At 44.7% G+C, this 25,086-nt stretch overlaps 1 protein-coding gene across 9 annotated transcripts in view; it reads left to right on the forward strand.

Moving 5' to 3' along the window:
* The window catches only part of Znf827 (zinc finger protein 827), a 176,209-nt gene that overhangs the window by 84,322 nt on the left and 66,801 nt on the right, over nt 1-25,086 (forward strand). For all 9 annotated transcript variants that reach the window (XM_027404893.2, XM_027404894.2, XM_027404898.2 and 6 more), the window contains exons 6-7: nt 8,094-8,333; nt 10,385-10,442. In XM_027404893.2, the coding sequence (XP_027260694.1) occupies nt 8,094-8,333; nt 10,385-10,442 (298 nt within the window). The remainder of the gene's footprint in view (nt 1-8,093; nt 8,334-10,384; nt 10,443-25,086) is intronic.

Genomic DNA, 25,086 nt, shown 5'->3' on the forward strand with positions numbered 1-25,086 from the left:
CATGCCTAATTTTCTTCACATTCATCTCGTCTTTCTTAATTCAAACTCTACTCCCATTGCTGACCAGTTGCTTCCAATTCTGTCACTGCAATATGTCAATGAGTCTTTTATCCACCCATTCCATTTATTTTGAGACTGAGTCTTCTTGTGTAGCCCAGGTAGGCCTGGAACTCAGTGTCTTCCTTCCTCAGCCTCCTCATTGCTGGATCACAGCTGTGCATTGCCATGCCTGGCTGTGTCCTCTTGGACTTGGATTCAGTTCACCCATTCATCATTTCTTCCTTGGTTCTCTACAATCAAGTCTAAGGGTTGTCCTGTTTCCAATTCCTCCTTCCCTTGGCCAAGTGGTCTTTGACCTTCCCATACTGTGTGCAAAGACAGCATAGCTGGCCCCTCATGGACTTGCCATTCTGTATAGCCTGTCCATCCAGCACAATTTTCCAGATTTATTTTTCTGGAGAATATCTCTCTCCGTGATCTGTTAAACTGTATGTTAAATAGAAGTTTGACTTCACTACCAAGAGACTAGCCTGAAGAATCTTTGCTTTACAGATTGACTGTTAAACTCTTAGCATTGTGACAGAAAGCCTGAGCTGGCGAGGGGGATAAGGTTCATGCCTAGTGGGTACAGTCGCCCTTGGGGAAGATTGCCTAGCTTGGAGATGGATGGTGGTGATGTTTTCCCAGCTGTGTGACTAGAATGATTGATACCCATGTGTACGTTTTAAAATGGCTAACTTGGGGGAGGGGTGGAGAGATTACACAGTCTTGGAAAGTGCCTGAGGACCTTAGTTATGTCCTGAGCACCCATGAAGAGCTGGGCTTGCGCTCACAGCACAGCACTAGGAGAGACAGGCAGGTCCCTGGTGGGCAACCAGCCATTCTAGTCTGGTGAGCTCTGGGCCAAGGGAGAAACTGTCACAAAAGGAGGCAAATGGCATTTCTGAGGGTGGTATCAGAGGTTGTCTTCTGACCTCCACATGTACACATATGAGCACATACACGCACACACTACACACAGCCACGCATAAAGAGAGAATATATTCAAGATGGTGATTTTTACCAGTTACAATTGTTTAGCCAATGGCTTAGGCCTCTTCTTGGCTCACTCTCTCTTAATTATTGACCCATTTCTGATTTTCTGTGTATCTCCATGTGGCCTGGCTTACCCCGTCTCTTGACTCCCTGGTTGCTACGTGGTGTCTATCCTTTTCTTTTTCTTGCCTCTTTGTTTGGAATTCCCGGCTAGCTAAATTCTGCCTATCCATTGGCCAAAACAGCTTTATTCATCAGCCAATAAGAGAACATTCACAGTATTCAGAAGGACATTCCTCATCAAACCAATGAGCAGCAGAACAGCAGGGGACCTTTCCCAAGACTTCCCATGCCCACCCACCCCCTCTAGAGTCTGAAGGAAGAAAACTGTGAGAAAGAGAAAGGCAGCTCCCCTTTTCACTACCCTGCAGCGGACCACTGAAGACCCTTTCAGGGCAGAGACATGACTCACCTTCTGAGGAAGACCTCTCTGCGGCCCAGTGTGTGGGATAAAAACTTCTGGTTTATGAATCCATAGTGCTTTGCTGTTTAATGGGATGTAGTTTTTGTGTTAGCTGAGAATGATCCAGTTATAGGCCTTGCCTAACTTTTCACCCAACAGATTCCGAGAGGGTGGAAGACAAAAGTGAGAGTTGCTTTTGTTTTGGTTTCACACACACTTAACTCAGGGCACCAGGTCTCCCACCTCACCTTGGCACCCTTGAAGCCAGACCACACCGATACACCCAACACCCCAGAGAGAATCCATGATCACCTTTGGCCTGAGTTCCTGGATGCTTTTGCAAACTGTATTTTAATTTTACCTTTTGTATTAAAGGACATTTACCCTGTCTGCATGAGTCATCTAGATCTGCACTGCCTGAGGGCAAGTACAAGGCCAAGATTAAACCAGTTGTAGAGTGGTGGATGACTGACCAATGAAAGGGCACCCAGTGATGACTAGGAGGACAGTCTTTCCCCTTTGCACCTTCTGTTACCAAGCTAGGTTTGAGTGGGATTTATCCAATTCACCTTTCCTGTCCTGTTAGACATCAAAAGATATGTCACTCCACACTTCCAGTCACAAACTGGACACCCTCATCTTTTTATGGGTATTTAATTGTCTTCCATTAAAAAAAATAGGCACATGCCACTTTATCCATACTTATCAAAGGGAAATTATAGATATAAAGAAGCATTTCTATGATAATCACATACAACCTGCTTCTCATGCATCATAATCTGTTAACACTATCTTTCATGTGTGTGTGTGTGTGTGTGTGTGTGTGTGTGTGTGTGTGAGAGAGAGAGAGAGAGAGAGAGAGAGAGAGAGAGAGAGAGTGTGTGTGTGTGTGTGTAGGTGCATTGTGAAGGTTAAAGGTCAACCTCAGGTGTTGTGTTGCTCATGGCCTCTTCTTGATTTGAGACTCATCTAGTCTAGTAGGCAAGCCCCAGGGATCCACCTGTCTTCACCTCCTCAGGACTGAGGTTCCTTTGGGCACTAACTGTCAAGCCTGGCATTTTTACATGGGTGTTAGGGATCAAATTCAAGGCAAGCACTTTCCTGAAAAGTATGGCTCCGACTACCTTGAGCAGTTTAGATCCCTTGGGACAGAAATTAGAGATTTCTAAAGCCTTTGCTATTGTGCATGTAGGTCCTAGAAGTGAATACTTACCCCTCTTGGGAGTGGACACTGAGAGCCAGTAGAAATGATTAATTCAACCATTGTTCTGTGAGAATGCCCCCAAGCAAACAGGAACTGCACTGGGGACAGAGTGGTGCTTGAAGCAGACACCTGTGTTCCCAGGTCAGCCTGACCTCTGGTCCTAGGCCAACTTGTTCAGGCAACCTGGCTGGGCTTCTAATTAACATGGAGTGGGACCCTCTGGGATATAAAGGGGGGCTTTCTCTTTCTTGTTCTGGATGAAGGTTTTATTTATTTATATTATTTATCTATTTTGATTTTTTGAGACAGAGTTTCTCTTTATAGCCCTGGGTGTCCTGAAACTAGCTTTGTAGACCCTGAACTCAAAGATCTGCCTGAGTGCTGGGATTAAAAGTGTGCATCACCATGCCCAGCTGAAGTTTTAATTTTGTTGTTGTTGTTGTTGTTAAGTGAAAAATAGAATGTGGTAGAAATTTCAGAAGAGTGACTTTCTACCAGGGAGATTGTTTGTCCCTCCCCAAGAAAAATGGGCCGTGTTATCAGGGCCATGCCTACCTGCCTGTGTCTGTCTGCTTGTGTGTCCATCTGTCTGTCTCTCTGTGTGTGCATGTGTGGAGGCCAGAAGTTGATCTGCAATCTGACCGTCTCTCCTTTATTTATTTATGATATTCTGGGTTTTTTCATAGTCATAAGGTACATTTATCTCTCTCTTTCTTTCTATTTAGGTACTTAGTTACTTATTCTTCACTCATCCTAACTGCAGTTTCCCCTTCTCCAGTCTTCCCAGGCCCTTCCCCCTCAACTCCTCTCTCCCCCAGATCTGTTCCTTCTGTTTCCCTTCAGAAAAGAGCAGACCTCCCAGGTACCAAACATGGCATAACAAGTTACACTAACACCAGGCACATAGCTCATATCAAGTCTGAATGAGGCAACCCAGTAGGAGGAAAAAGGTCCCAAGAGGGTGAAAGAATCAGAGACACCCCCACTCCCACTGTTAGGAGTCCCACAAGAACACCAAGCTACACAACCATAACATAGATGCAGAAGACATAACTTAGACATACACAGGTTCCATGGTTGTCACTTCAGTCTCTGTGAGGCCCTATGAGCCCTGCTTAGTTGATTCTGTGACCTGCATTTTTGTGTCCTTGACCCTTCTGGCTCCTACAGTCCTTCCTCCCCTTCTTCTGTGGGGTTGCCTTGGCTCTGCCTATGTTTGGCTGTGGGTCTCTGCATCTGCTCCCATCAGTTGCCGGGTGAAGCCTCTGTGATGATGATTACGATAGGCCCCAGTCTATGAGCATAGCAGAATATATTTCAGTAGGAATATTTCATTGACTTTTCTTCCCAGTCATGTTTGGTTCTATCCTAGGTCTCTGTGCCATCCAGCCTCTGGCTTCTGGCACTCCAGGCAGTGTCAGGGGTGGGCACACTCTCATGTTTTGATATTTGTGAGACATGGTCTCACTATGTAGCTCTGACTGTCCTGGAACTCACTATGTAGATCAGGCTGGCCTTGAACTCACAAAGATCCATCTGTCCCTGCCTCCAAAGTACTGCATTAAAAGGTGTGAACTTCCATGCCTGCCTGGTTCCACCTTAGATTTTGGGACAGGGGCTACCACTGAATATGGAACGCATCAATTTGGCTGTTTCTCCTCCCTGACTCTGTTGGTATCAGATCCATGCTACCATGTTTGACTGTGACATGGGTGCTAAGAATCTTAACTCCTGTTCTCATGCCTGCCACAGCAGGCACTTTGCCAACTGAGCAGTCTTCTCAGCTTCAGGGGTCATTTTTGGTTGTTAAAGGCCAAGTCCAGTGCTGCTGGTACCTAGATCACAGCACAGCACAGCAGAGATCACACTGCCACAAGAGCTGAGACAGAGGAGTGGGATGGAGATGTGGATCAGCAGGAAGGAACACTCACTGCTCTTGAAGAGGACCCAGCACCCATGAATGAACATGGCAGTTCATAACCCCTACAGTGCCAGTGTCAGGGGCTCAGACATTCTCTCTGACCTCCATCAGCACCAGGCACACACACAGAACACACACTTACATGTAGGCAAAATACCCACCCACAAAATAAAGTCTAGGAAACTTTTGATGAAATTTCGTGAAAAAGATTTCAGTACTGATTGTGTTGTTGGACTTGCTCACTGAGCTGTCAGTTTGGACTGCTCTCTGCACATCTGGGATCCATCAAGGAGATTAAGGATGCCGAAGGTTTTAACCAGAGGTCAGTGTGTTGTGCACTTTGAAAAGGTTGTTACAAGGACAGAAAGCTCTTCTATGCAGATCATACTGGAAACCACCCCAGTCATTCTGAAAAACTAGTTGTTCCATTCAAGTCTGGGTGCAGACAGTCACATGACTTTTAATTCCAGGTCAAAGATGGGACCTGAGGGTAGAGGAGTAAATGGATGGATACACTGTGGAACGTTTTCCAATTCCGCTGTTTATGGTGTTGAGATTTTTCTTTTTAAGTCGGTCTCATTGTGTTTGTCCTGGTGTTCCTCTGTGTGTCTTCAGGCTCCGGAGTGACTTTCCAGTGTGAAGGTCAGAGCCATCCTGTATGAAACTGTGACACTGAGCTCACTGCTTAGTTTCTACATATTGAATACTTCAGGGGACATGAAGAAGAAAATGTGTGCTGTGATTACTCATGTGAGCAGATTGTCCAGCTGGAGGTTAGGATGTCTGTTAGGGTCATCAGATCCCTAGGGTGGGAAGCCAGCACCCCAGAGAGCATCTGATCTATAACTGTAAAAGCTTTCAGGTCTTCTCATGCCCTCCCTCATCCTCCTCCTGGTTTCTCTCTCTCTCCCCATCCGTCTATTCCCCCCCTCTTCATTCCTCTCTTTCCCTCCTCTTGGATTCTCTTTCCTCATCCTTCAATTCCCTTCCTCCTCATTCCTCTCTCTCCCTCCTCCTGTTTCTCTCTCCCCATCCTTCTATTCCCCTCCTCTTCATTCCTCTCTCTCCCTCCTTTTCTTTCTCCACTTTCTCCTTTTCATGCCTGACCGAATCAGTGAACTCAGTTTTTATGAGCTGCTTAGATATACAGAGGGGGAAAACAGTTTGGTAGGAAGAGGGGAAGGGGGAACAATTTAGATATAATATCCTATTGTCCCAAAGTTCAGCTGTTGACAAAAAATAAGCAGTTTTTTCAAGAGAATCGTGTGTAATACGTTAGGAAGAGACACAAAAAATTAGCACTCTTGTGGTAAGCTTATATTGGTAGCAGCTGATTAATTGTAATTGTTTAATTTGAAGTGCTCTTCTACTGTTTGTTTCTTTGTCTGTTTGCTTTTAACTGCTGGTCAGTGTTCTACATCGGCATTTATTTGACTTTCATCCCTGCCTGGCTCGAAAGGAAAGCACTGTCTCTTGACCAGAAATTTACAGCATTGATGCTGTCCTCCCCACTACACAGTCAGGAGTCTGTGCCTGCTGAGACTGTGTGAGTCACTGCACAGTCAGTCAGGAGTCAGTGCCTGCTGAGACTGTGTGTGTCAGTCACTGCACAGTCAGTCAGGAGTCAGTGCCTGCCGAGACTGTGTGTGTCAGACACTGCACAGTCAGTCAGGAGTCAGTGCCTGCTGAGACTGGGTGTCAGTCACTGCACAGTCAATCAGGAGTCAGTGCCTGCTGAGACTGTGTGTATCAGACACTGCACAGTCAGTCAGGAGTCAGTGCCTGCTGAGACTGTGTGTGTCAGACACTGCACAGTCAGTCAGGAGTCAGTGCCTGCTGAGACTGTGTGTGTCAGTCACTGCAGAGTCAGTCAGGAGTCAGTGCCTGCTGAGACTGTGTGTGTCAGTCACTGCTATCAGTCAGGAGTCAGTGCCTGCTGAGACTATGTGTGTCAGACACTACACAGTCAGTCAGGAGTCAGTGCCTGCTGAGACTGTGTGTGTCAGACACTACACAGTCAGTCAGAAGTCAGGGCCTGATGAGACTGTGTCAGTTGTCTGTTCTGTGCATTTTCCAACTCTACTGTGAAACTGTGTGACACATTGAGACACTTGGTAGCTTCTTGTTGTTGTTATAACCTGGTTCAGGTGTTTTCATTCCTACCAAAAGCTGTAGGAGGAGGTCCTTGCCTTGCCTTGTCTGGCTTTGTGCAGCTCTTTGGCCTGTTGCAGTGCAACTCCAGTCTTTCTTGACTCCATCTTTGTTCTTTCTCGTGTCTAAGAAGGACTCTTGTCACTGGCTCTAGGGTCCTCTTGGGCTATCCACAAAATCTTCATCTTGAGATCCTTAGTCACACCTGTGAATTGATTGCTTTCCCTAGACAGGACCATGTTCACAGGTTCTCCTGGTTAGGATGCAGGCATGCCTTGTTGAGGGTTACCGCTCAACTCCCTGGCCCATTGCCTGTCTATCTTTTAGCTGTTTGTCCCAGTCATCTTTGATTTCTGTCTTCCAGGTTGCTGTGTACTCAGTAGTTACTAATAAATGTTTACTGATTTAAAAATGTGACTTTTTAAATGGCTCAAATTCATGCCTGGATGAACCAACCTACCTTGGTCCAGACATGTCCTGTGCTTAGCTCAAACGAGTGCATGATGAGTGCGTGGCCATAGACACTCAGCCTCACCAAGCAAATTCATGTTTCGAATTAATTTCAGACTACCTAGACATCTTGAGGAAGAGCAGCTGTGAGCTGGGCTGTCGTTCTGGGTGTTGAGACAGCTGTCTTCCTAGGTGTTCATTTGGGCTTCAGTTAACTTGAGAAATGGTCTCAGTTAGTTCCCAGCAAGGTAAACATGCCTCCATTGAATAGACCCCGTTTGACCTTTGTTAACTTAGATGCTTTCTTAGAGAGAAAAAAAAACAATTGATGCGGGCTTTAGAGACAGGGAAGAATTTGGAATATTAATAAGCTTGCTCTTATCTGACTCAACAAAACCGACTGAGCTGTAAAGCCAGGACAGTTGCTGGCTGCACCCTGTTTGGAATCAGCATGGGGCAGAGGAGGGTACCCACAGGGTTATTTAGGGAACCCCTCACCAAGAAGCTGAGGTTCTAGGCAGCCAGGCTGTTAATTCTGCTACCTTGGGTGGGCCACTTCATTTCTCAGGCCATCAAGTTTCCTGCCATTTCTGGAAGCCAGGTGGGTGGAACCAATAGTTTCACACTGTGCTAGTGTCCCATGGCAGTCACTCTTAAAGACCCTTCTCTAACACAAGCCTCATGGCTTTCTTTGTGATTAGCAACTGCGTAGGTTGGGGATACACCTCAGGGTGGAGTATGTGCGTCCCTGGCATGCACTGGGCCCTGGGTTAAAGCCCCAGCCCAACAGAAAGACAAAAAGACAACAGAGACTGGGTTTGCTTCAGAATGAAGAATGGCTCTGGTTTCTCTCACCCACCTGCTTGCAGCGGAAAGCTACAAGGAGACTCAGGCAGTGAAGGTTAAGGAAGAACCCATGGAGGTGGACACCCAGGACTCCCCAGTCTCCATATCACCCAGCCGGAACATTGGCTACAGCACTTTAATGGGGCGAGAGAAAATTGAACCCTTACAGAAGCTTCCAGAAGGTAGAGTTCCCCCGGAGAGAAATCTCTTCAGCCAGGACATCTCTGTGAAGATGGCTTCTGAGCTTCTTTTTCAGCTCTCAGGTAGGTGAACTATGGGTAAGGTGAATTGTGGGGAACGTTGATGACTGGGAAGCATTGGCTATAAAGCCCTTCTTGGGAAGGGACAAGAAACCCACGTGACAGGGTGTTTTGGAAGGACCTGTTTTGTAAATACCACATTAATGGTTAATGAGGTTTTGCCAAATTTGATTCCTACCTCATTTAAAAATAATTGTTGTTAGGATTTTATTTATGTAGAGGTCAGATGACAACTTTTGAGAATTGCTTCTCTCCTCCCACCACATGGATCCCAGAGATTGAATTCAGATCATCATACTTGGCAGCAAGTCCCTTTAACTGCTGAGCCCTCTCACCTGCTCCACATCGGCCTTAACATGGTTGGGAATTAGAATTCTGTGCAGTTCTCTGATGTTCCCTTTGACCAGGCTCAAGCCTATACCTCTGGGAAGGTTTAGTGCTGATCTTATTAACAGCCTTTTCTTTCTAATGTGCAAAAGATAAATTTCTACATCCTCCAAGAGAGCCTGCATTGCTGGGGAAAATCATGTTGTCTGAATTAATGAAATTTTTATTATATCATGCCAAAAAAATTAAAAAAGAGAAAAGCAAAAAGTAGAAGCATGAAGGCTGTCTCCAGCTGTAGTCTAAGAGGTTGTCTTTGTAGATCAGTCTTTCTTCCTTCAAATGCCTGGAATCCAGATGTGCAGGTATTCAGTCATGTGAAGGGGCCAGGTACCTGAGTTGTGCCTTCTGTCTGCTCTCCCAAGCTTCTACCATTATGTTATGCAGCTACTTCTTGAAAGTGAATACTGGTTTTGTGTAATTACAAGACTGGTATTCTGGCAGACACACACACAACCCCTCTTCTGGGTCTTCCTGAAGTTTGAAGTTTGATAGAGTAGACACACCTACATCCCTGTTACATAGGACACTTGTCCTACCCCTTAGACACAGACAGGAAAAAGACTGAAGTCTGTACCACCCGACAGGTCAGCTTCTCCTTGGCCTGGTGACGCCTCTACAGCGGTGTGGCTCTCAGATGACACTGTGATTCTCTGCAGTGATGGAGGTCTTGACTAGTGGTGTTCCTTTTCCCAAGGCCAAACAAGGCACACCTCAACATAGATCAGCTGAGGCCAGGCAGTTCTGTGTAGCTCTGAAGGTCTCACCCTGACACACTCACAGCCTGGATGACCCCAGACAAGTCATCCTGCCCAGGTTGCATGCTGGCTAGCAACCATGGATTCTGACAAGCAAACCAAATTCTCCCTGGTGTCACAGTTGAAAGGAGAGAAATAGGTGTCCATGTAAACAGTCAAAGACAGGTAGGAAAGATGTATAAACCTTGCTTACATTTTGCAAAAAGTCTTCTTCAAGATGAGATTTTTTTATTTTATTTACCTGGTTGTAAATTCTAAAACCCCTATAGGTTGGCCAGGTTTTTGGCAAATGCTTCAAAGAAGCTATCGAGAGCTGTGGTGGTCAGGGCAGAGTCCTCACATTTGTACTGGGTCAGCGAGGCTATGGTTCAACTTGGTGTTCTTGAAAGCTAATTAAATAACTCCTGACAGCTGGTGGATGCAGACCCCAGGATGCATGAGGAGAGGGCTTACCTCTTGTCTAATGGCATTGTTCTGTTCCTGCTGACATTTATTAGAATATGCAGTCCATGACAGCACCAAGAGCTCTCTGGCCGTTCTCTGAAGGAGCCTAACAACACAGGCTGTCATCAGCGCTAGGGACAGGACAGTTACCACAACTGCAGTTGGAGGGCCTAATTGAGGAAAACAGAAATCACCTGAGAAAGGTTGGGTAGAAACAACTGTTTCTGTGCACCTAACGTGTGCGTGTTTGGGTGTGTGGTATGTACTCATACTTACTGAGGCCTAGTTACAACCAGGCAGCAACCAAACTTAACTCACTAGTTCTGTCTGGTCAGTGTTTAATAGTTTTGTGGATATGTCTAGATGCTTTGACTTCCCCAATAAGATAGAAACTGGGTGCTTTTGCCTAAACGATGGAAGTGGACTGAGCTGAACCGAAGGCATGTGTTTCATTCTGTCTCCTTACAGAAAAAGTGAGCAAAGAACACAATCACACGAAGGAAAACACCATCCGGACGACCACCAGGTAGGCAACTGCTGTGCACTGTCACCTCTGTGCCTGGTGTGCTCAGGCCTGTTTCAAACTCCCCTGAACTGGATACTGTTCTCAAGACCTTGTGGATCCAAAGGAGCTTGAGCCCTCTCAACATTTTCTCCCAGAATTCTCAGCTGTTGAAAACAAGACAGACTCCTAGGATAAACAGAGAAGGGGGAAGTTTCCATATGTCATTGTTTTTCATTCCTTACAATACTTTTATGAAGTAGGTGTTCTTATCACCTTTTCAAGGATTTGTTTATTTTCTTACTTTTTGGTACTTGGACCTGAACCCAAGGCCTCTTCCATGGAGAGTGATGTGCTGTGCCGCTGAGCTGCATTTCCAGCCCTCAGTAGCGTCTGCACCTGAGACTTTAAATGGGAGGCGCAGTGTGGAGGAAGCTGTCTGGGATTTGGAATCCAATGTTTTTATGGCATCGCCCTGTCTCTGCAGCTGTGAACTTGATGCTCTCCCACTATTGCTAACTTGCTTTAATTTTAAAGCAAGATAGTGCTTTTTGAAAGTTGCAAGAGATGGCTCAGTAGCAGAGGCACTTGCTGCCAAGTCCGACTACCTGAGTTCTGTCACTGGAACCCATGTGACAGGAGAGAATTAACTCTTCCAGGTTGTCCTCTTACCTCCATGTTCATGCTCTGACATGTCTACCCAATAAACAAACAATCAAATAAATACTTTTCTTTAAGTTGCAAGAACTGGGCACCATGCTGTATCCCATAGTCCCTACTGTTGGGAGCTAAGGCAGGAAAATTACTTTAGCCTAAGAGTTTAGGCAGCTTAGTCAACGTAGTGAGACCAAGTCTTTAAGAAGAAAAGCAGAAAAATGGATCTCAATGACATTGTAGGCAAGAACATTTGGCAAAGGCTGGTGATTGGTCACCAGTGTGGGTTGCCCACCGTTCTGCTATCAGGAAAACTGGAGGAACAGTCAATATGGGTGCTCATACAAAGTCTTGGAGGACAGCCCCCCCCCCAATTAAAAGGTGAGGTAGGTCAGGGGCAACAAGCAAATCTACAGAAAGGGAGCTTAGGGAAGACACACTCTTCCCCATGTGAGACACTCTCCATCCTTAGCTTGCCTCTGTCTTGGCCCAAGACCGGGGCTGTATGGGAACCAGGACAAGATGAGTTTATAGGAGGACAACCAGGAAACTGGTTCAGGCAGGAGTCTGCTTCCCTGGGCAAGCAGAGCTGGGTTCTTCTGGCTGATTGGTTGACTGGTTTATATTTTTAATTCTTTGTATGTGTGTATGTATCTGTGTGTGTGTTTATGTGGTTTTACATGTGTTCATGTGTGTATCCACTAGGCAACCTTGGAGTAGTTCTTCAAGTGCTTATTCACTGTTTTTTGAGACAAGGTCTCTCATTGGCTTAGATCTCAGCAAATAGGCTAGGCTGGCTGTCAATCGAGCCCCAAGGACCCTCCTGGATATTTTTTTTTTTTCTTAATTTGGGTTCTGGAGGATTGAGCTCACGTCCTCAATGCAACTATTTTATCAGCTGAGCTATCTCTCAAGCCCTGTGCTTACAATTCTTGAAACAAATGATAAATGAACGATGTTCTTTTAGGCATACTATGAATTGACCTCCTTGCACCATCAGGGATAGACAGAACTCTCTTGAATTCTAACCTGAGGTTTTCTTTTCTGTTCAGTTCAGTGGGATTCAGAATATTGGATGTCAAAGAGAAATGAACACAAAGTCAGCTAGCCTTGTCCTGGGCTACACAGTACTAGGGGAAGAACACCTTTGTCCTAGAACAGAAATGGACAACCCTTTCTCTGAATGGTCAGGGATGGACAACTAGTTTTGTGAAGATGGTCCCTAGATTGCCTTGGGAAATGAGCCTGGGTGGGAAGCCTATTTGTTCATGACCTTGGATGCTTCAGCAGGAGATTTGAGCTTGAGTAGATGCTAGCTTGCTGCCTCCATGGTATCCAGAGTCTGATGGAATTGCCTTGATCTATAGTCACCGAAGCACAACAAACTAATGACATATGCTCGGTTCACTTTGCTTCCATGGGATTCTTGAAAGTCATAGCTCAGGTCCCTAAAGTGGAGTGTGAGTGGGGGCTCTCTTGAGGTGCTTTAATGAGGAACTGCTTTCAGATGGAGGGGATGGGGGTGGAGGGAGGGGGAAGGGTCTGTGAAGGTTGTGGTTTAGACTGGAGTTTCCTTCAGCTCAGTCTCCTAGGGAGCCCTGGAGTAGGAGGTGAGCTGCAGAGTCCAGGCTGCTTCCAGTGTGAGCTCCAATTCCTTGCACCCCAAAGCTGTTTCCCAGTAGAGGCTCCCACTGGAGGGGTTGTCACTAATGTGCAGAAGGAAGGAGCTAGGCAAGCAGGCCCCAGCAGCATTCCCAGTGAGGCTGCTAGATCCTGAGGAGTATATGCTGAATACTTATGTTACAGAAAGGTGTGTGAGACCATGTCATTTTGTGCTTTTCACAAGCTCTGGGAAGAGGGAAGAGGGCTGAGATAGGCCGCTAGTCAAAATTGTGTTGGCTGGAACTGAAGCATAATTATAGTTAGAAGAGATTTTATTTTTAAGCATTCAGCAAAAATGAATCAATCGTAATTTCTTCTCTTGCTGGGAGATTATTATGAGGAAGAAAAAAACCAACTCAGATCTGCCTGAAGCGAAGGAAAAGTTGCTTCATGGGAGCCCCGACCAGACACAGTGTTCAGAAGCCAGGATTAGACCCCAGGGTTTATAATTCCACAAAGTCCTGGGTGTGTTTTTATTTCTTCTTGTAGACACTTTGGCCAAATCCACAAATTGTTTTTTCACCCCTTACCTCATGGCTTGAAGTGGAGTCAAGCTGGTCCAACAAATTGGCTCTCACCAAGGACAGTAGAAGATGACAGCTCTCTGGATCTCCCTTTCCAATCCTTTATTGCTTTAAAAGGACCTTAATTTGTATACACAAGGTTAGGATGTGGGTTATATTTTAGGGTATTATTTGTAATAACCTTCAAATAGATTTACATTAACTCTTCATTTTCATGTCTCTGTGTTTTTAAGTACTTAGTGGGATATTTGTTTAGTTACTTTTTTTTTTTTTTTTTTCCCTGAGACAGGGTTTCTCCGTATTGGAGCCTGACCTGGAACTTGCTCTGTAGACCAGGCTGGCCTCGAACTCACAGAGATCCGCCTAGTTACTTTTCTGAGTTAGGATCTCACCATGTATGTGACTTTGTTTGACGTGGAACTTTCAATCCTCCTGCTTCAGCCTCCCAAGTTCTGGGATTAGAGGGGTGCAGCACCCCCATTTGGCTCATTTACCCCATTTCTAGTGTTTCTTTCCTGGAAGAAGCTAACTGTTTAGAACAGTGGCTCACCACTGGACTCGACACGTTTCCACTTTTAGGAGTCACTCTGTAGTTCAATTATGAAGGAAAGTCTGGGGGATGGCCTGTCTGTACGCTACAGACACAGCCTTTCCCTTTCTTATTATGGATACCCAAGCTTCTCCACTTGGGTGTCTCCTGCTCCTGAAGTTTGGGTAGTTACAGGACAAAGTGGACAAAGAGACACAATTTGAAGAAAGTTGTTGGCTGGCTGCCTTCCTGTTCTACACAAGGCCATAGCTTCCCTACATTTGTTTATGGCTATTGATTTCTGTGTCTGTTCCATCCACAGGGCCTGTGCATAAGCATAGTAGTCCCCAGTGAAACACACTGTGGCTTGCCATACCCACCTGCTCTCCTGGGACGCCAGGACCAAGTCCTAGGCCTGATGTCAGATACTCAAGAAGCCCTTGGGCTACATGCCCTGGGCTCTCACCCCATCAAGTTTGCCACCCTTCCTGCCACAGCACTGCCCTCACCTATACCTCTGCTATAAATCATCAGGTGTGGAGAGCAGAACATTAGAAGAGACAGGATTTCTTGGTAGTTTTTAAAAGGAGGCTTAGATGAAGTAAAGCTAACCATTAGCAAGTTTCTGGGTTCATTTGTTTGTTTTTTATACCTCTGTGATGGAGAATTTTAAAGAGGTACCAATCACCATTGATACTATTATCCATTCCCAGCCTGCACTACTTCATCTGCATCTTTCCCCGTGTCACCTCTTTCCATAGGTCACTTTGAAACAAGTTCTAGGCATCAGAATGCATGTGTGTATGCATGTGTGAGCACAATCTCCTGTGCATGCACAGCATTGTTTCTTCATCTATTGCTGTCCACAGTGTTTCTGAAATCTAGTCAATTAATTACCCAGCAGTCCCCTCAAATTCTCCTGTCTTGTGCCTAGCACTAGTGTCAGATACTGTTACCAGCTCTTTGTTTGTTTGTTTTATAATGTCTTATTGAATAACTCCAGCTGTCCTGGACCTCACAATGGAGACCAGGCCTGCTACTCACAGAGATCCACCTGCCTCTGCCTTCAGAATGCTGGAATTAAAGGTGTGCGCCACTGCACCTTTACTGCTTGGCTTACCGCTCTTGGCTTTTACCTGGGTCCTGGGAATACAAACTCCTTGTGCAGTGAACACTTTCCCCACTGAACCATCTCCCAGTCCCCTTTAGACTTCGTTTTAAGAACTGATTTGATTGCTTTTGTTTTTTGTTTTATTTTTGCTGTGGTGCTGCTATTGGAGCCTGTGGCCTTAGGCAAGCTAAACCAGCATTCTACCAGTGAGCCACATCTCCAGCAAGAACTGGTTTGAGAATGCCTTTTTATTTTCAAATCCTAAGACCTTAGAATTAGCTATGTAAATTAGAACCCCCTTCCCAAAAGTAAAAGCAAAAAATAACCCACCAGATAGCCAGGCAGAAAAATCAATTTACTTAGCAGTTGGAATGATTGGATCATGTGGTATAGCCTTGACCCTGTCCCCTGCCCTTGTGTGGGTAAGGGTGCCTGCAGTGAACACAGCCTGTAAGTTCTCAAGCCACCATCCTTTCCTACAGTGGACCCTGAGAGTCTAGAAAACTCAAGTGTAAAGAAGCCTGCAGGTCTCCTTTGAGGGAGTGTCCTGGGCATACCTAATGCCATCTTCCTGACACACAACCGAGAAGGAGAGGCCTTGCCAGGCCCAAGAGAAGAAAAGGACAGACCATGGAGGAATCCAATAAAACCCTAATTTGTTTAAAACTTTCTTTCCCAACACACACCTAGTTTCTACAGGGAGCAGATAACCAGCCATTCTGGTCATTTGGTAGATGAAAACACATGAGGCATGATACCATAACCAGATTCCAAAGTGTAATAATAAAAAGGAGACCTGAATCATTGGCCATGGCCCATCACCAAGCCAGATGCTGGGTAAGATGGAGGGAGGGAAACGGAACCCTAGAGTAAGTATCAGATAGCTCCTGGCAGGTGAAGTGGACATGCTCAATGTTGGGTAACACCATGAACTTTGAACAGTGGCTGCCAAGAACCCTCTCTTATCATTTATTCCCTATTCCCATTAATAATCCAGTGTCCATAGAGGGAGGTCAGATGGCAGGCCTAGAAGATAGGACAGCACACACCTGGCTCACTTCATTCCAAAAAGCACCACATGTTTGCCTGAATCAGCCTCAGCTATTACTGCACAAAAAGTGGGGAAATCAGAGAAAGACAGACTTCTATTGTACCATGCAGACCAACATTTAATTTGCCCAATTTTCCAAATCTGAAATGCAGGCTATTTTCCTGTGATCTAGATAATGGCAGAAAACATTGTTTACTAAAAAGACATATTCACTTGATAGTGTCCAATATAGAATTTTCCTGTGTGGTGGCTTGGATGCATGCCCTTAAATATTTATGATTCAGTAATAGAAATTGCACAGATTGGTAAAAAGCGACATGTGCTGCCTCCCTTCATGCAATTTCCCCTTCTCATTTCTCTGGCAAACCTAAGAGAATAATGGTATTATTACTTTAAAAGTGAAAAATTACTGGGGGAACACTGAGTGAGACAGAAGCAATTAAGAAAAGAAACAGGAAAGAGCAAATGAAATTGGTGATTTCTGAGTCTCTTTATATTCTATTTACTGTTCAGACTTTGTGACTTTAAAATTGAATACATGGAGAACATCAGAGCATTTAATATTGTATCACTATTAATTTCATGAAGCTCCATTGAATTAAGATACTATAATTTATGATTTTATTTTTTAGTGAAGTAAAGGTTGTTGAGGGGCCACATGGTTATCTCCATGAATTTTGAAGATATTCTTTCTCTATATGCTGCCATCTTTCAGAATATTGTCTTAAGAAACATTGAAATTTTGGGTGTCTCTGATGTTGTCAACATCTAACCGGGATGCATCTGTGCAGTGCATAGCCTGAAACTCAGCCTGCAGCTGCTTTGGCACACACACATTGACTTAAGAGTCTTCTCATTGGAAGTACATCCTCAGGTTATCTTTAAATTTTCATTTCAAAGAAATTGAAACTGATTCTTGAAGTAGTTTATTATAGACACATGAACCCCTTGAAATACTTAGTGCATTATTGCCAGTTGTGTCTGCCCTTCTCCTTCACTAAGCTATGTCCTCCAATGACTCGTGCATGCGGCCTTCTGGCCTGTGTCTCTCATCCGTGGCAAGGATACCAAGGTTACAATAAGGCCCTCCTGGAGCTGCCCAGGCCATGTGGCTCTGAAGGGGCAGGTTAAGTTTTCCTTTCAGGGTCTCAAGAGGCCTGCTGTCTTTTCTTCATTTTCCATGCACCCATGTATTCTTCCTACTGTCTGGTTTTGGTCTTTTGTCTAACTCTGGAGTGTCTGGGATGAAGGTGAATGTTGAAAACTTGGTGAGGAGATAGCCAGAGTCTGTGCCAGGCATAGCAGCCGGTGTCAACAGAATCAAAAGGCAGATGTAGTTTGGGTGCCAACCTTGGCCCTGCTCTTATCTGGGGTTTTCTCTGGAACTTCCCCAAAGCTGTTACTAGATATCCAACAAATAGACAGAGGCTGACCTTTCACAGTGAGACCTCTCTCTCTCTCTGTCTCCCTCTCTCTCCTCTCCCTCTCCCGTGACTGCAGGCCACAGGGACATCTGTGTTACATGAATGTGGTCCGTGGATTGGATGTGCCTTGCACCATTGCAGGGAAGTCCCTTGTCCTAGTTTCTGTGTGAGGTCACATTCTCCCTGGAGACCTGGTCATCTTGGAGCCACATTTCATGCATCCAGGTGTGCTGGGCTCTCTTCCTTGGTCGCAGGTGGCTTGGGTTGTTGCCCTGATCTGCCCTCTTCTTCGCTTCATAGGCTCTGACAAGGCCTGCTTTGTGCTCCCTGCCCTGGGAAGTTCCATGGCCTCTTGTAGATGAATGATGAGGCCCAGCCACCAGAACCTGGGCCCTGAACCTTGGTATTAGGTTCTGTGTATTGGCCCACCTTTAGGAAGACTGGAAATAGATGCCACTGTACATTTCAAAGACAACAGGAACCATAGCATGGAGAGGGAGAGAGAGAGAGAGAGAGAGAGAGAGAGAGAGAGAGAGAGAGAGAGAGAGAGAGAGAGAGAGAGAGAGAGAGAGAGAGAGAGAGAGAGAGAGAATTTCCCCCTGAAATGCCCAGTTCTTCTGCCATCATTTTTATTTTCCTGCAGCCTCCCTTCGGTACATGGTGTCTAGACTTGGGAAACCTGTGTTGAAGGTTACAGTGTTGCCAGGTTGTTTCTGTTTCTGACTGTGTTTTTGGTTTTTTACAACTGTCTTCCACATTCTACTTTGAAAGGCATTTTAAAACACACAGGACCTAAACAGTCAAATGGCACAGTTTTTCTATGAGGTTTTCAATATATCTAACTTTCGGAGTATGTAGAATATACGCTTAAATAATCATCATCATTGATAATGCTTCTACCAAGAAGGCCCATTGATAAATTGGGAATGGGTGTATTAGCAATGTGTATATTTGTGGACTTTATTCTATGTACTCAAAAATTACCAAAAACAAATCCTACCATATATACAGTTTTATAATCTCAGTTAGGGCTATGTTATACAATATTTTTGAGTTAGTCAGTGTAATTCAGTGTTTTTCTTTTCAGATTTGTCTAGTATCATTCAGCGTTTCCATATGTCATAATTTACTTAATCAGCCCCTGTTACTGGAGACCCAGAAGACCACTCTTCCCCTCAGGTAACTAATGTCAGGGACAGTGCTGAGATAAATGATGGATGCAGGCACTGGCCTGGGGGAGGCAGCTCAGTACAAAACTTGCCAGTCATGCCTGCCCTCCTAAAAGCAATGCTCATCTGCTACCTAGTGTGGGGGAGACAAATGGCTCCGTGGGGCTCCCTGTCAGCTGAAACTGTAAGTGTAGGTTCAGTGAGCTACCTGCCTCAAAATAATAAATAAGGTGGAAAGCAATGGAGGAAGACACTGAAATTAGCTTCTGGCCGTCACATGCCTATACGTGTGCACAAAGACAAAAAGAAAGCATTCACATTTTCCAGGCCTTTGCTATAAATTGTCAAACTGCCTTGCAAAGATTCAGACTACCGTTCTAACAGGACCTGAATGAGAGGAAGGCGGGCAAGCCAAAATGATGTGAGACCTGACTAGCCCTATACTTTTAATTTAAATTTTAAAATGGTGTGTGTGTGTGTGTGTGTGTGTGTGTGTGTGTGTGTGTGTGTGTGTGTGTGTGTGTAGCTGCCCGCAGAGCGCAACAGATCCTCTGGAGCTGGTTATAAACAGTTGCCTGACCTTGGTGCTGGGAACTGAACTTAGGTCCCCTGGAAGAGTGGTACACCCTCTTAACCCTAGAGCCATCTCTCCGGCTCCTAAAGAATTTTTTTAAACCAATGACTAGATTTACTATATTAGAGTTGAGACATTTTAATTCGTTGACTCATAGTTGATCTCACATGTTTTGTCTGTGATGAGGCATGCACATTTGTTTTTCCATGCTCCTCTTTTACTGACATTCAGGTATTATTCTGTTCCATGGTTAACCTTGGTTGTATTGTTTGATTATTGCTGTTGACTCTTTATGATGATGATGAATTTCAAAACAAAGCAAAAAGAATAACCTGTCCCTACCTAAGCCTAAGACTCATCTGAAGTCTTTTTTTTTTTTTAACCATTCTTTTGCTTGTGTTTGTGACTTAGGTGTCGTGTACATTCAGCAAATGTTCTACAACAGACACATACCACAGAGCTATACCCTCAGAAGTGCCCTGAACATTAAATCCCATCCCAGATGCATCACTCTTGGGGTCCTTTTTTTTGTTTTTAAGTTTTATTACAAGAGAGAAAGAGAGAGAGAGAGAGAGAGAGAGAGAGAGAGAGAGTGTGTTCACACCACAGTGCATATATGTGGAGGTCAAAGGTCAACTTTGAGGAGTCAGTTCTCACCTTCTATCATGTAGGCATGGAGGCCTGAACTCATATCCTTAGGCTTGGTGTCAAAGTTCCTTTCCCCACTAAGCTATCTCACTAGCTCCACTCCCTGATTCTGTGAACATATGTCTCTTTAAACAACATAAGGATACTCCCATCATGCCATTTCACACCTTTTAAAATGAGTAACACCATTAGTTCTTCATTGTTGAGACATTTCTGTGGTCAGATGACCCACCCGTCAGAGGCCACCCATGTCTAAGAAACAGAAGGAAATACACGTACCTCCTCATCACCAGCAAGAGCAGCAGCAGCCCACCCGGGCTCCTGTCAGACCACAGCCATACTGGGAAGCCCCCAAAACTGCATGCTACCTGTTTTTAAGGCATATGTCCAACTGACTGTTGCCAGTGTGCAGCCATTAACCCACATTGTGCTGTCTTCAGTTTCTTTTTGAAATTGATTCCAACATGGTAGATTATCAGACTCCCAGACCCTGTTCTAAGGTCTCTTGTCTATTATGTGTCTTTTAGGTTTCAATAAAGAATTTTTAATCTCAGAGTCAGGATAGAAACTCACAGCACTGTCTTGGATTTTTTTTTTCCCTAATTGCTCTTGGCTACCATCCAGGGCTAGTGATTTGTAGGTAAGATCTCTCAGGAGGAGGGTCTTCCTTTCCGAGGTCTTAAGAAGAGAAGTTCCACTAAACCAGTGTTAATTTTCATTTAAGGTTACTTTTTTTACATCCCATAGCTTATAAATATGTTACCAAACAAACATACACATGCATGCATATATTTATATATGCTAATCATCTCTTATTCTAAATTGTTAACAAATAAATTCATCAAAGAATGTGATATTTAAGGATAATTAAATAATTATCAAAATAAGCATTCCCTAAGAAAGAAGAAAATTGAAGTAATCATGAAAATGAAGTTGAGGACCAGAGATGTACACTGTCAGTCTGTAGAGGCTTGCCTAACATGTATGAAGCCCAAGTCCAGCCTGAGCATCACATAAGTTGGGCGTGGCAGTGCTTGCCTGCAGTCCCAGTCCTCCTGAACCGGAGGCAGGAGGATCAGAAGGTCACAGCCATCTGTGATGACATAGCAAGTTCCTAGCAGCCTGAGACCCAAGACCCTGCCCTGGGAAATTTACGCAGTGCTGGGATGTTAAGTTGAAAATGAGATACAAATTAGGTAGTCCTAACACAGAGATCTCATATCTGGAATGTTCCAAAGTTTTGTGCACCAGCATAACACCACATATGGGAAATTCCACATGTGTCTCCGTGTAATAGGTCACCATCAAAACACAGGTGCACTAAAATCATTGTCTATGATTACCTTCCCACATAGGATATATAGGACCCAAATGGATTTCCTATTTAGATTTGGGTTCTGGTCCCAAGGTACCTTTCTGTTTATGTGAAGGTACTCCAGAGCACACCCTGTCTCAGGCATTTCAGGAACACTCAGTCTGCAGTGTTTTTTACTGGAAAAGCACACAGGTGTGTCAGTGATTTTGTTATTGACATCTAAGCATATTCCTGTGCAACTCTTCTAGCATCACAGAATGCTTCTCCTGCTCTTAAATTCCCCCCCCCGGGGGGGGGCATTGCAGTGAATCTAGCACTTTCCCTAAGGCTGTGGTCTCTGTTACTCTAGCAGGTCATAGCTTCTGTTTAGACATTCCCAGTCTGTTCATATTTCCTCCACTTTCCTTTATGTAGGCATGGAGAGTCCATAAGGAAGCTACCTGTATCCGTTTACCTTCTGTCATAACCATATCCTGTGTGATCAGAGAGTCATTGAACTAGTATAGCATACATCCTTGGGATAACTTTGTTTTATCACCTGCCTCTTGGGGCTTTTGGAAACATGGAAGACTGTTTTCTCAACTACAGCTTCCTCATCACTTCAGAATGTCAGTACAGTGTGGGTGTGACTTCCAGAGTATGCATCAAGATCTAAGGATTTGGAAAGTGGAAATTTTAAAATATCAAATCAGTGCTCTTAAGTAAATGTTTTGTGTTTCAGTTCTTTAAAAAATAATGTTGGCCTGAAAGTGTAGCTCAGTGGTTGAGTGCTTGCCTAGCATGTAAACAGAGGCCCTGGGTAGATGTGCACAATGGGAAGGGGTGAGAATGGTGTGTCAGTATTTAAGAGAGTGGATGGATAGACAGGTGGATGGGTGGAGTGAGTGACTATAGCACATTGCATTTGCCTAGCATGTGCAAGGAAGGCCTCGAGAAGGATCCCCAGCACTGGTAAGGAAGGACAATAAAGTGAGCATGGTGTATTAATACATACGGCGATAAATGGATGGACAGATAGATAATAGTGAGAATGGTGTGTCAGTGCAAAAAGGCATAGATTAGATAGATGATAGATGGATGGATGGATGAATGGATAGATAGACAAACATATAGATAGATCATGGATGGACGGATAGTAGATAGATGATGGATAGGTAGATAGACAAGTAAGAAAGAGCATGGGCTATCTTGGGGCTCAATGGACAGGAGGAAGGCCCTGCTCACAAGAGTGACAGGAAGCCATCTTATGAGGTGTCCCTGGAGCTCAGGTCAGCTGAAGAAACTATCACTGGTTCCCAAAGAGCTTTGCGCCCAGCTGGGCCTGCTATCTCTATTCTGCAATATATAGTTTCCCAACATAGCCAGACAGAGATAATTTATCCTTAAACTTTACTTAATATAAAGCAAGGGGAGAATGAACTCAACTCCTTTTAGATATATTTTCTACCCAGAACTTAGGGTAAAACTATGCAGATACATAGATGAATAGATAATTAAGAAACTTTTTATCTTGAAAATATACTTTATTTTCATTCACTATAGAACTCTGTCTGTGTGCAGCAAGAGTCAGAATAATCTGCCTTTTGTATCTGACATGGTTCCATTCCACCATGATGCACAGGTCTGAGTCCTCAGGAAGAACTCATTACAGAGCAGTCCCTCTGTCTGCTCAGTCCTCCTGTTTCTGTGCCATTCCCAGCTCAGAACTGTGAGGCTGTTTTCTACTTTGTGAGGAGCAACAGTGGTTGCTCCTTTTAAAAGGCTTATTTTTTAAAACTTATTTATTTGAGCAAAAGCATGTGTGCGTGTGTGCGTGTGCGTGTGTGTGTATGTGTGTGAAGACATCTACAGAGGCCAGAAAAGGATGTCAGAGACCAAGCAGCTGCAGTTACAGATGACTGTGGGTGCTGGAATCAAACCCAGAAAGAGTAGTCAGCGCTCTAACCATGGGACTATCCTTCCAGCCCACCTGGCTGCTTTGAAAACATTGCCATTATTCCAAGTGAAGTTATTGGCTTTTCTAACCCCCAACACCCCCTTCGTGTGTGTGTGTGTGTGTGTGTGTGTGTGTGTGTGTGTGTGTGTGTGTGTGTGCACTCTCATGTGAACTTGTGGGTATATGTGCACATGCTTGAGCTTGTGTGGAGCTCACTAATTTGGTGAGGCTCATTCACCAGCAAGCTTCAGTGCTCCACCTGTCTCTGTCTCCCCAGTGCTGAGATTTCAGGTGCCTGCCACCATACTGGCTCTATACACAGTCACTGGGAATCTGAGCTGAGATCCACATGCTTGCACAGTCAGGCATGTGACTGGCTGAGTCTCCTCCCCAGCCCTCAAGGCTTCTCTTCCAGTCTGTGTTCACCTCCCCTCCCTCTCTTCACTGTCTTGCTCTGGCCTTGCAGCCCTGTGAGAACGCCTTTGGTACTGATTCAGGGGTGAGGCTGTCAGCCCATGAAGACAAGTTCCTTCTGGCCCTCAGATGTTAAAGGTGGAAATATTTGTGCCACAACCCAGCACTTAGTGAAATGTATCACTGTTTAGAGCCATAATCTTTTATGGACTGCTTTATTATTTATTGTAAATCTTTCTTTTTGCAGCCCTGTGCTGTTGACCCTATAGCCCGTGCCATGTGAGGCCTGGCATTGGCCACTCTCTATGACAGGACTGCCACTTCTTATCTTAGCTCTTAGATTTTCTACAGGGGAAAAAATGATCATAAACTTCAAAAACTGTTTCACTTTTGTCCAGAAAAGAAACTCAAATAGATAAGAGTTTACAAGATGTCTTTCCTAATTAACAAAACAGAAAAAGAAACAAGTGATCTGGGTCTATCAGAAGTTCACTCAACTCCTAGATGTGGGTGCTGACTGTTCCTGGACTGTTTGGATGAGTTGACCAGGTAGCTTGCCTCCATCTAAGGCCAAAGAGAACACACTGCAGTGGACAGTGATGCTGTTGAACGAAAATAACTGATGACCCCTGTTCCACTGGGTATTAGTTACTACCGCCTACCACCTTCCCATAAACACAACCAAAAATATATCTTTTCTTTCTTGGTTTTACTTTTATTCCCCCCAATTTTTCATTTATTTGTTTGTTTATTTTTACTTTTTTAGACTTTCCCTTTTTGGGGGTCGGGGAGAGTAGGATCTAATGTTGCCCAGGCTGGCCTTGAACTTATTAGGGAGCTAAGGGAGATCTCAGTCTCCTTCCTGGTCCTCTTGCCTTCACATCCTATGTGCTGAGTTACTCAGAGATGATCCGCCATGCCTGCTTAATTGGTGCTTAGGATGGAACTCAGGGCCCAGCTCTACGAACTTAACCACATTTGCAGTCCCACTTGGCTCACCTTCTGATGGTGGGCCTCTGTCTTCGTTAGGGTTTCTATTGCTAGGAGAGACACTGTGACCACTATAACTTATGAAGGAAAATATTTAATTGAGGTGGCTTACAGTTTCAGAGGTTTAGTCTGTTATCATCATAGTGCAACATGGTGGCATGCAAGCAGACATGGTGCTGGAGAAGGAGCTGAGAGTCCTGCATCTTGACCCATAGGCAACAGAAAGTGGTCTGAGACACTGGGAGTGGCTTGAGCATGTGTGAAACCTCAAAGCCTGCCCCCAGAGTGACATACTTCCTCCAACAAGGCCATACCTACTTAAACAAAACCACTAAGTGCCACTTTCTATTTGCTTATGGGGGACAATGACATTCAAACCACCACACCCTCTTCATAGTAAAAATTACAAAAGATTGGGTACCTGTAGACCAGGGGATAAGGGTCACGTGCAGACACAGACTGGCTCATTTTCTGGAATAGTTTGCAGCCAACCTAGGTTTCCAGCTCAAGGATTGCACAAACTTCCTTCCCTGTCTGGCTTATTTTCCTTCTATTTTTCTTCATGTGGGGAGGGAGCCCCGTGTACCTTTGGGACTTTTCCCCCATCAAGCAGTAACTGGCAACCTCACCATTACTTAACCATGGTGCCTTGAGCATCAGAGTCCAG

This window comes from Cricetulus griseus, chromosome 3 (genome assembly GCF_003668045.3).
Source record: "Cricetulus griseus strain 17A/GY chromosome 3, alternate assembly CriGri-PICRH-1.0, whole genome shotgun sequence".
Taxonomy (NCBI): Eukaryota; Metazoa; Chordata; class Mammalia; order Rodentia; family Cricetidae; genus Cricetulus; species Cricetulus griseus.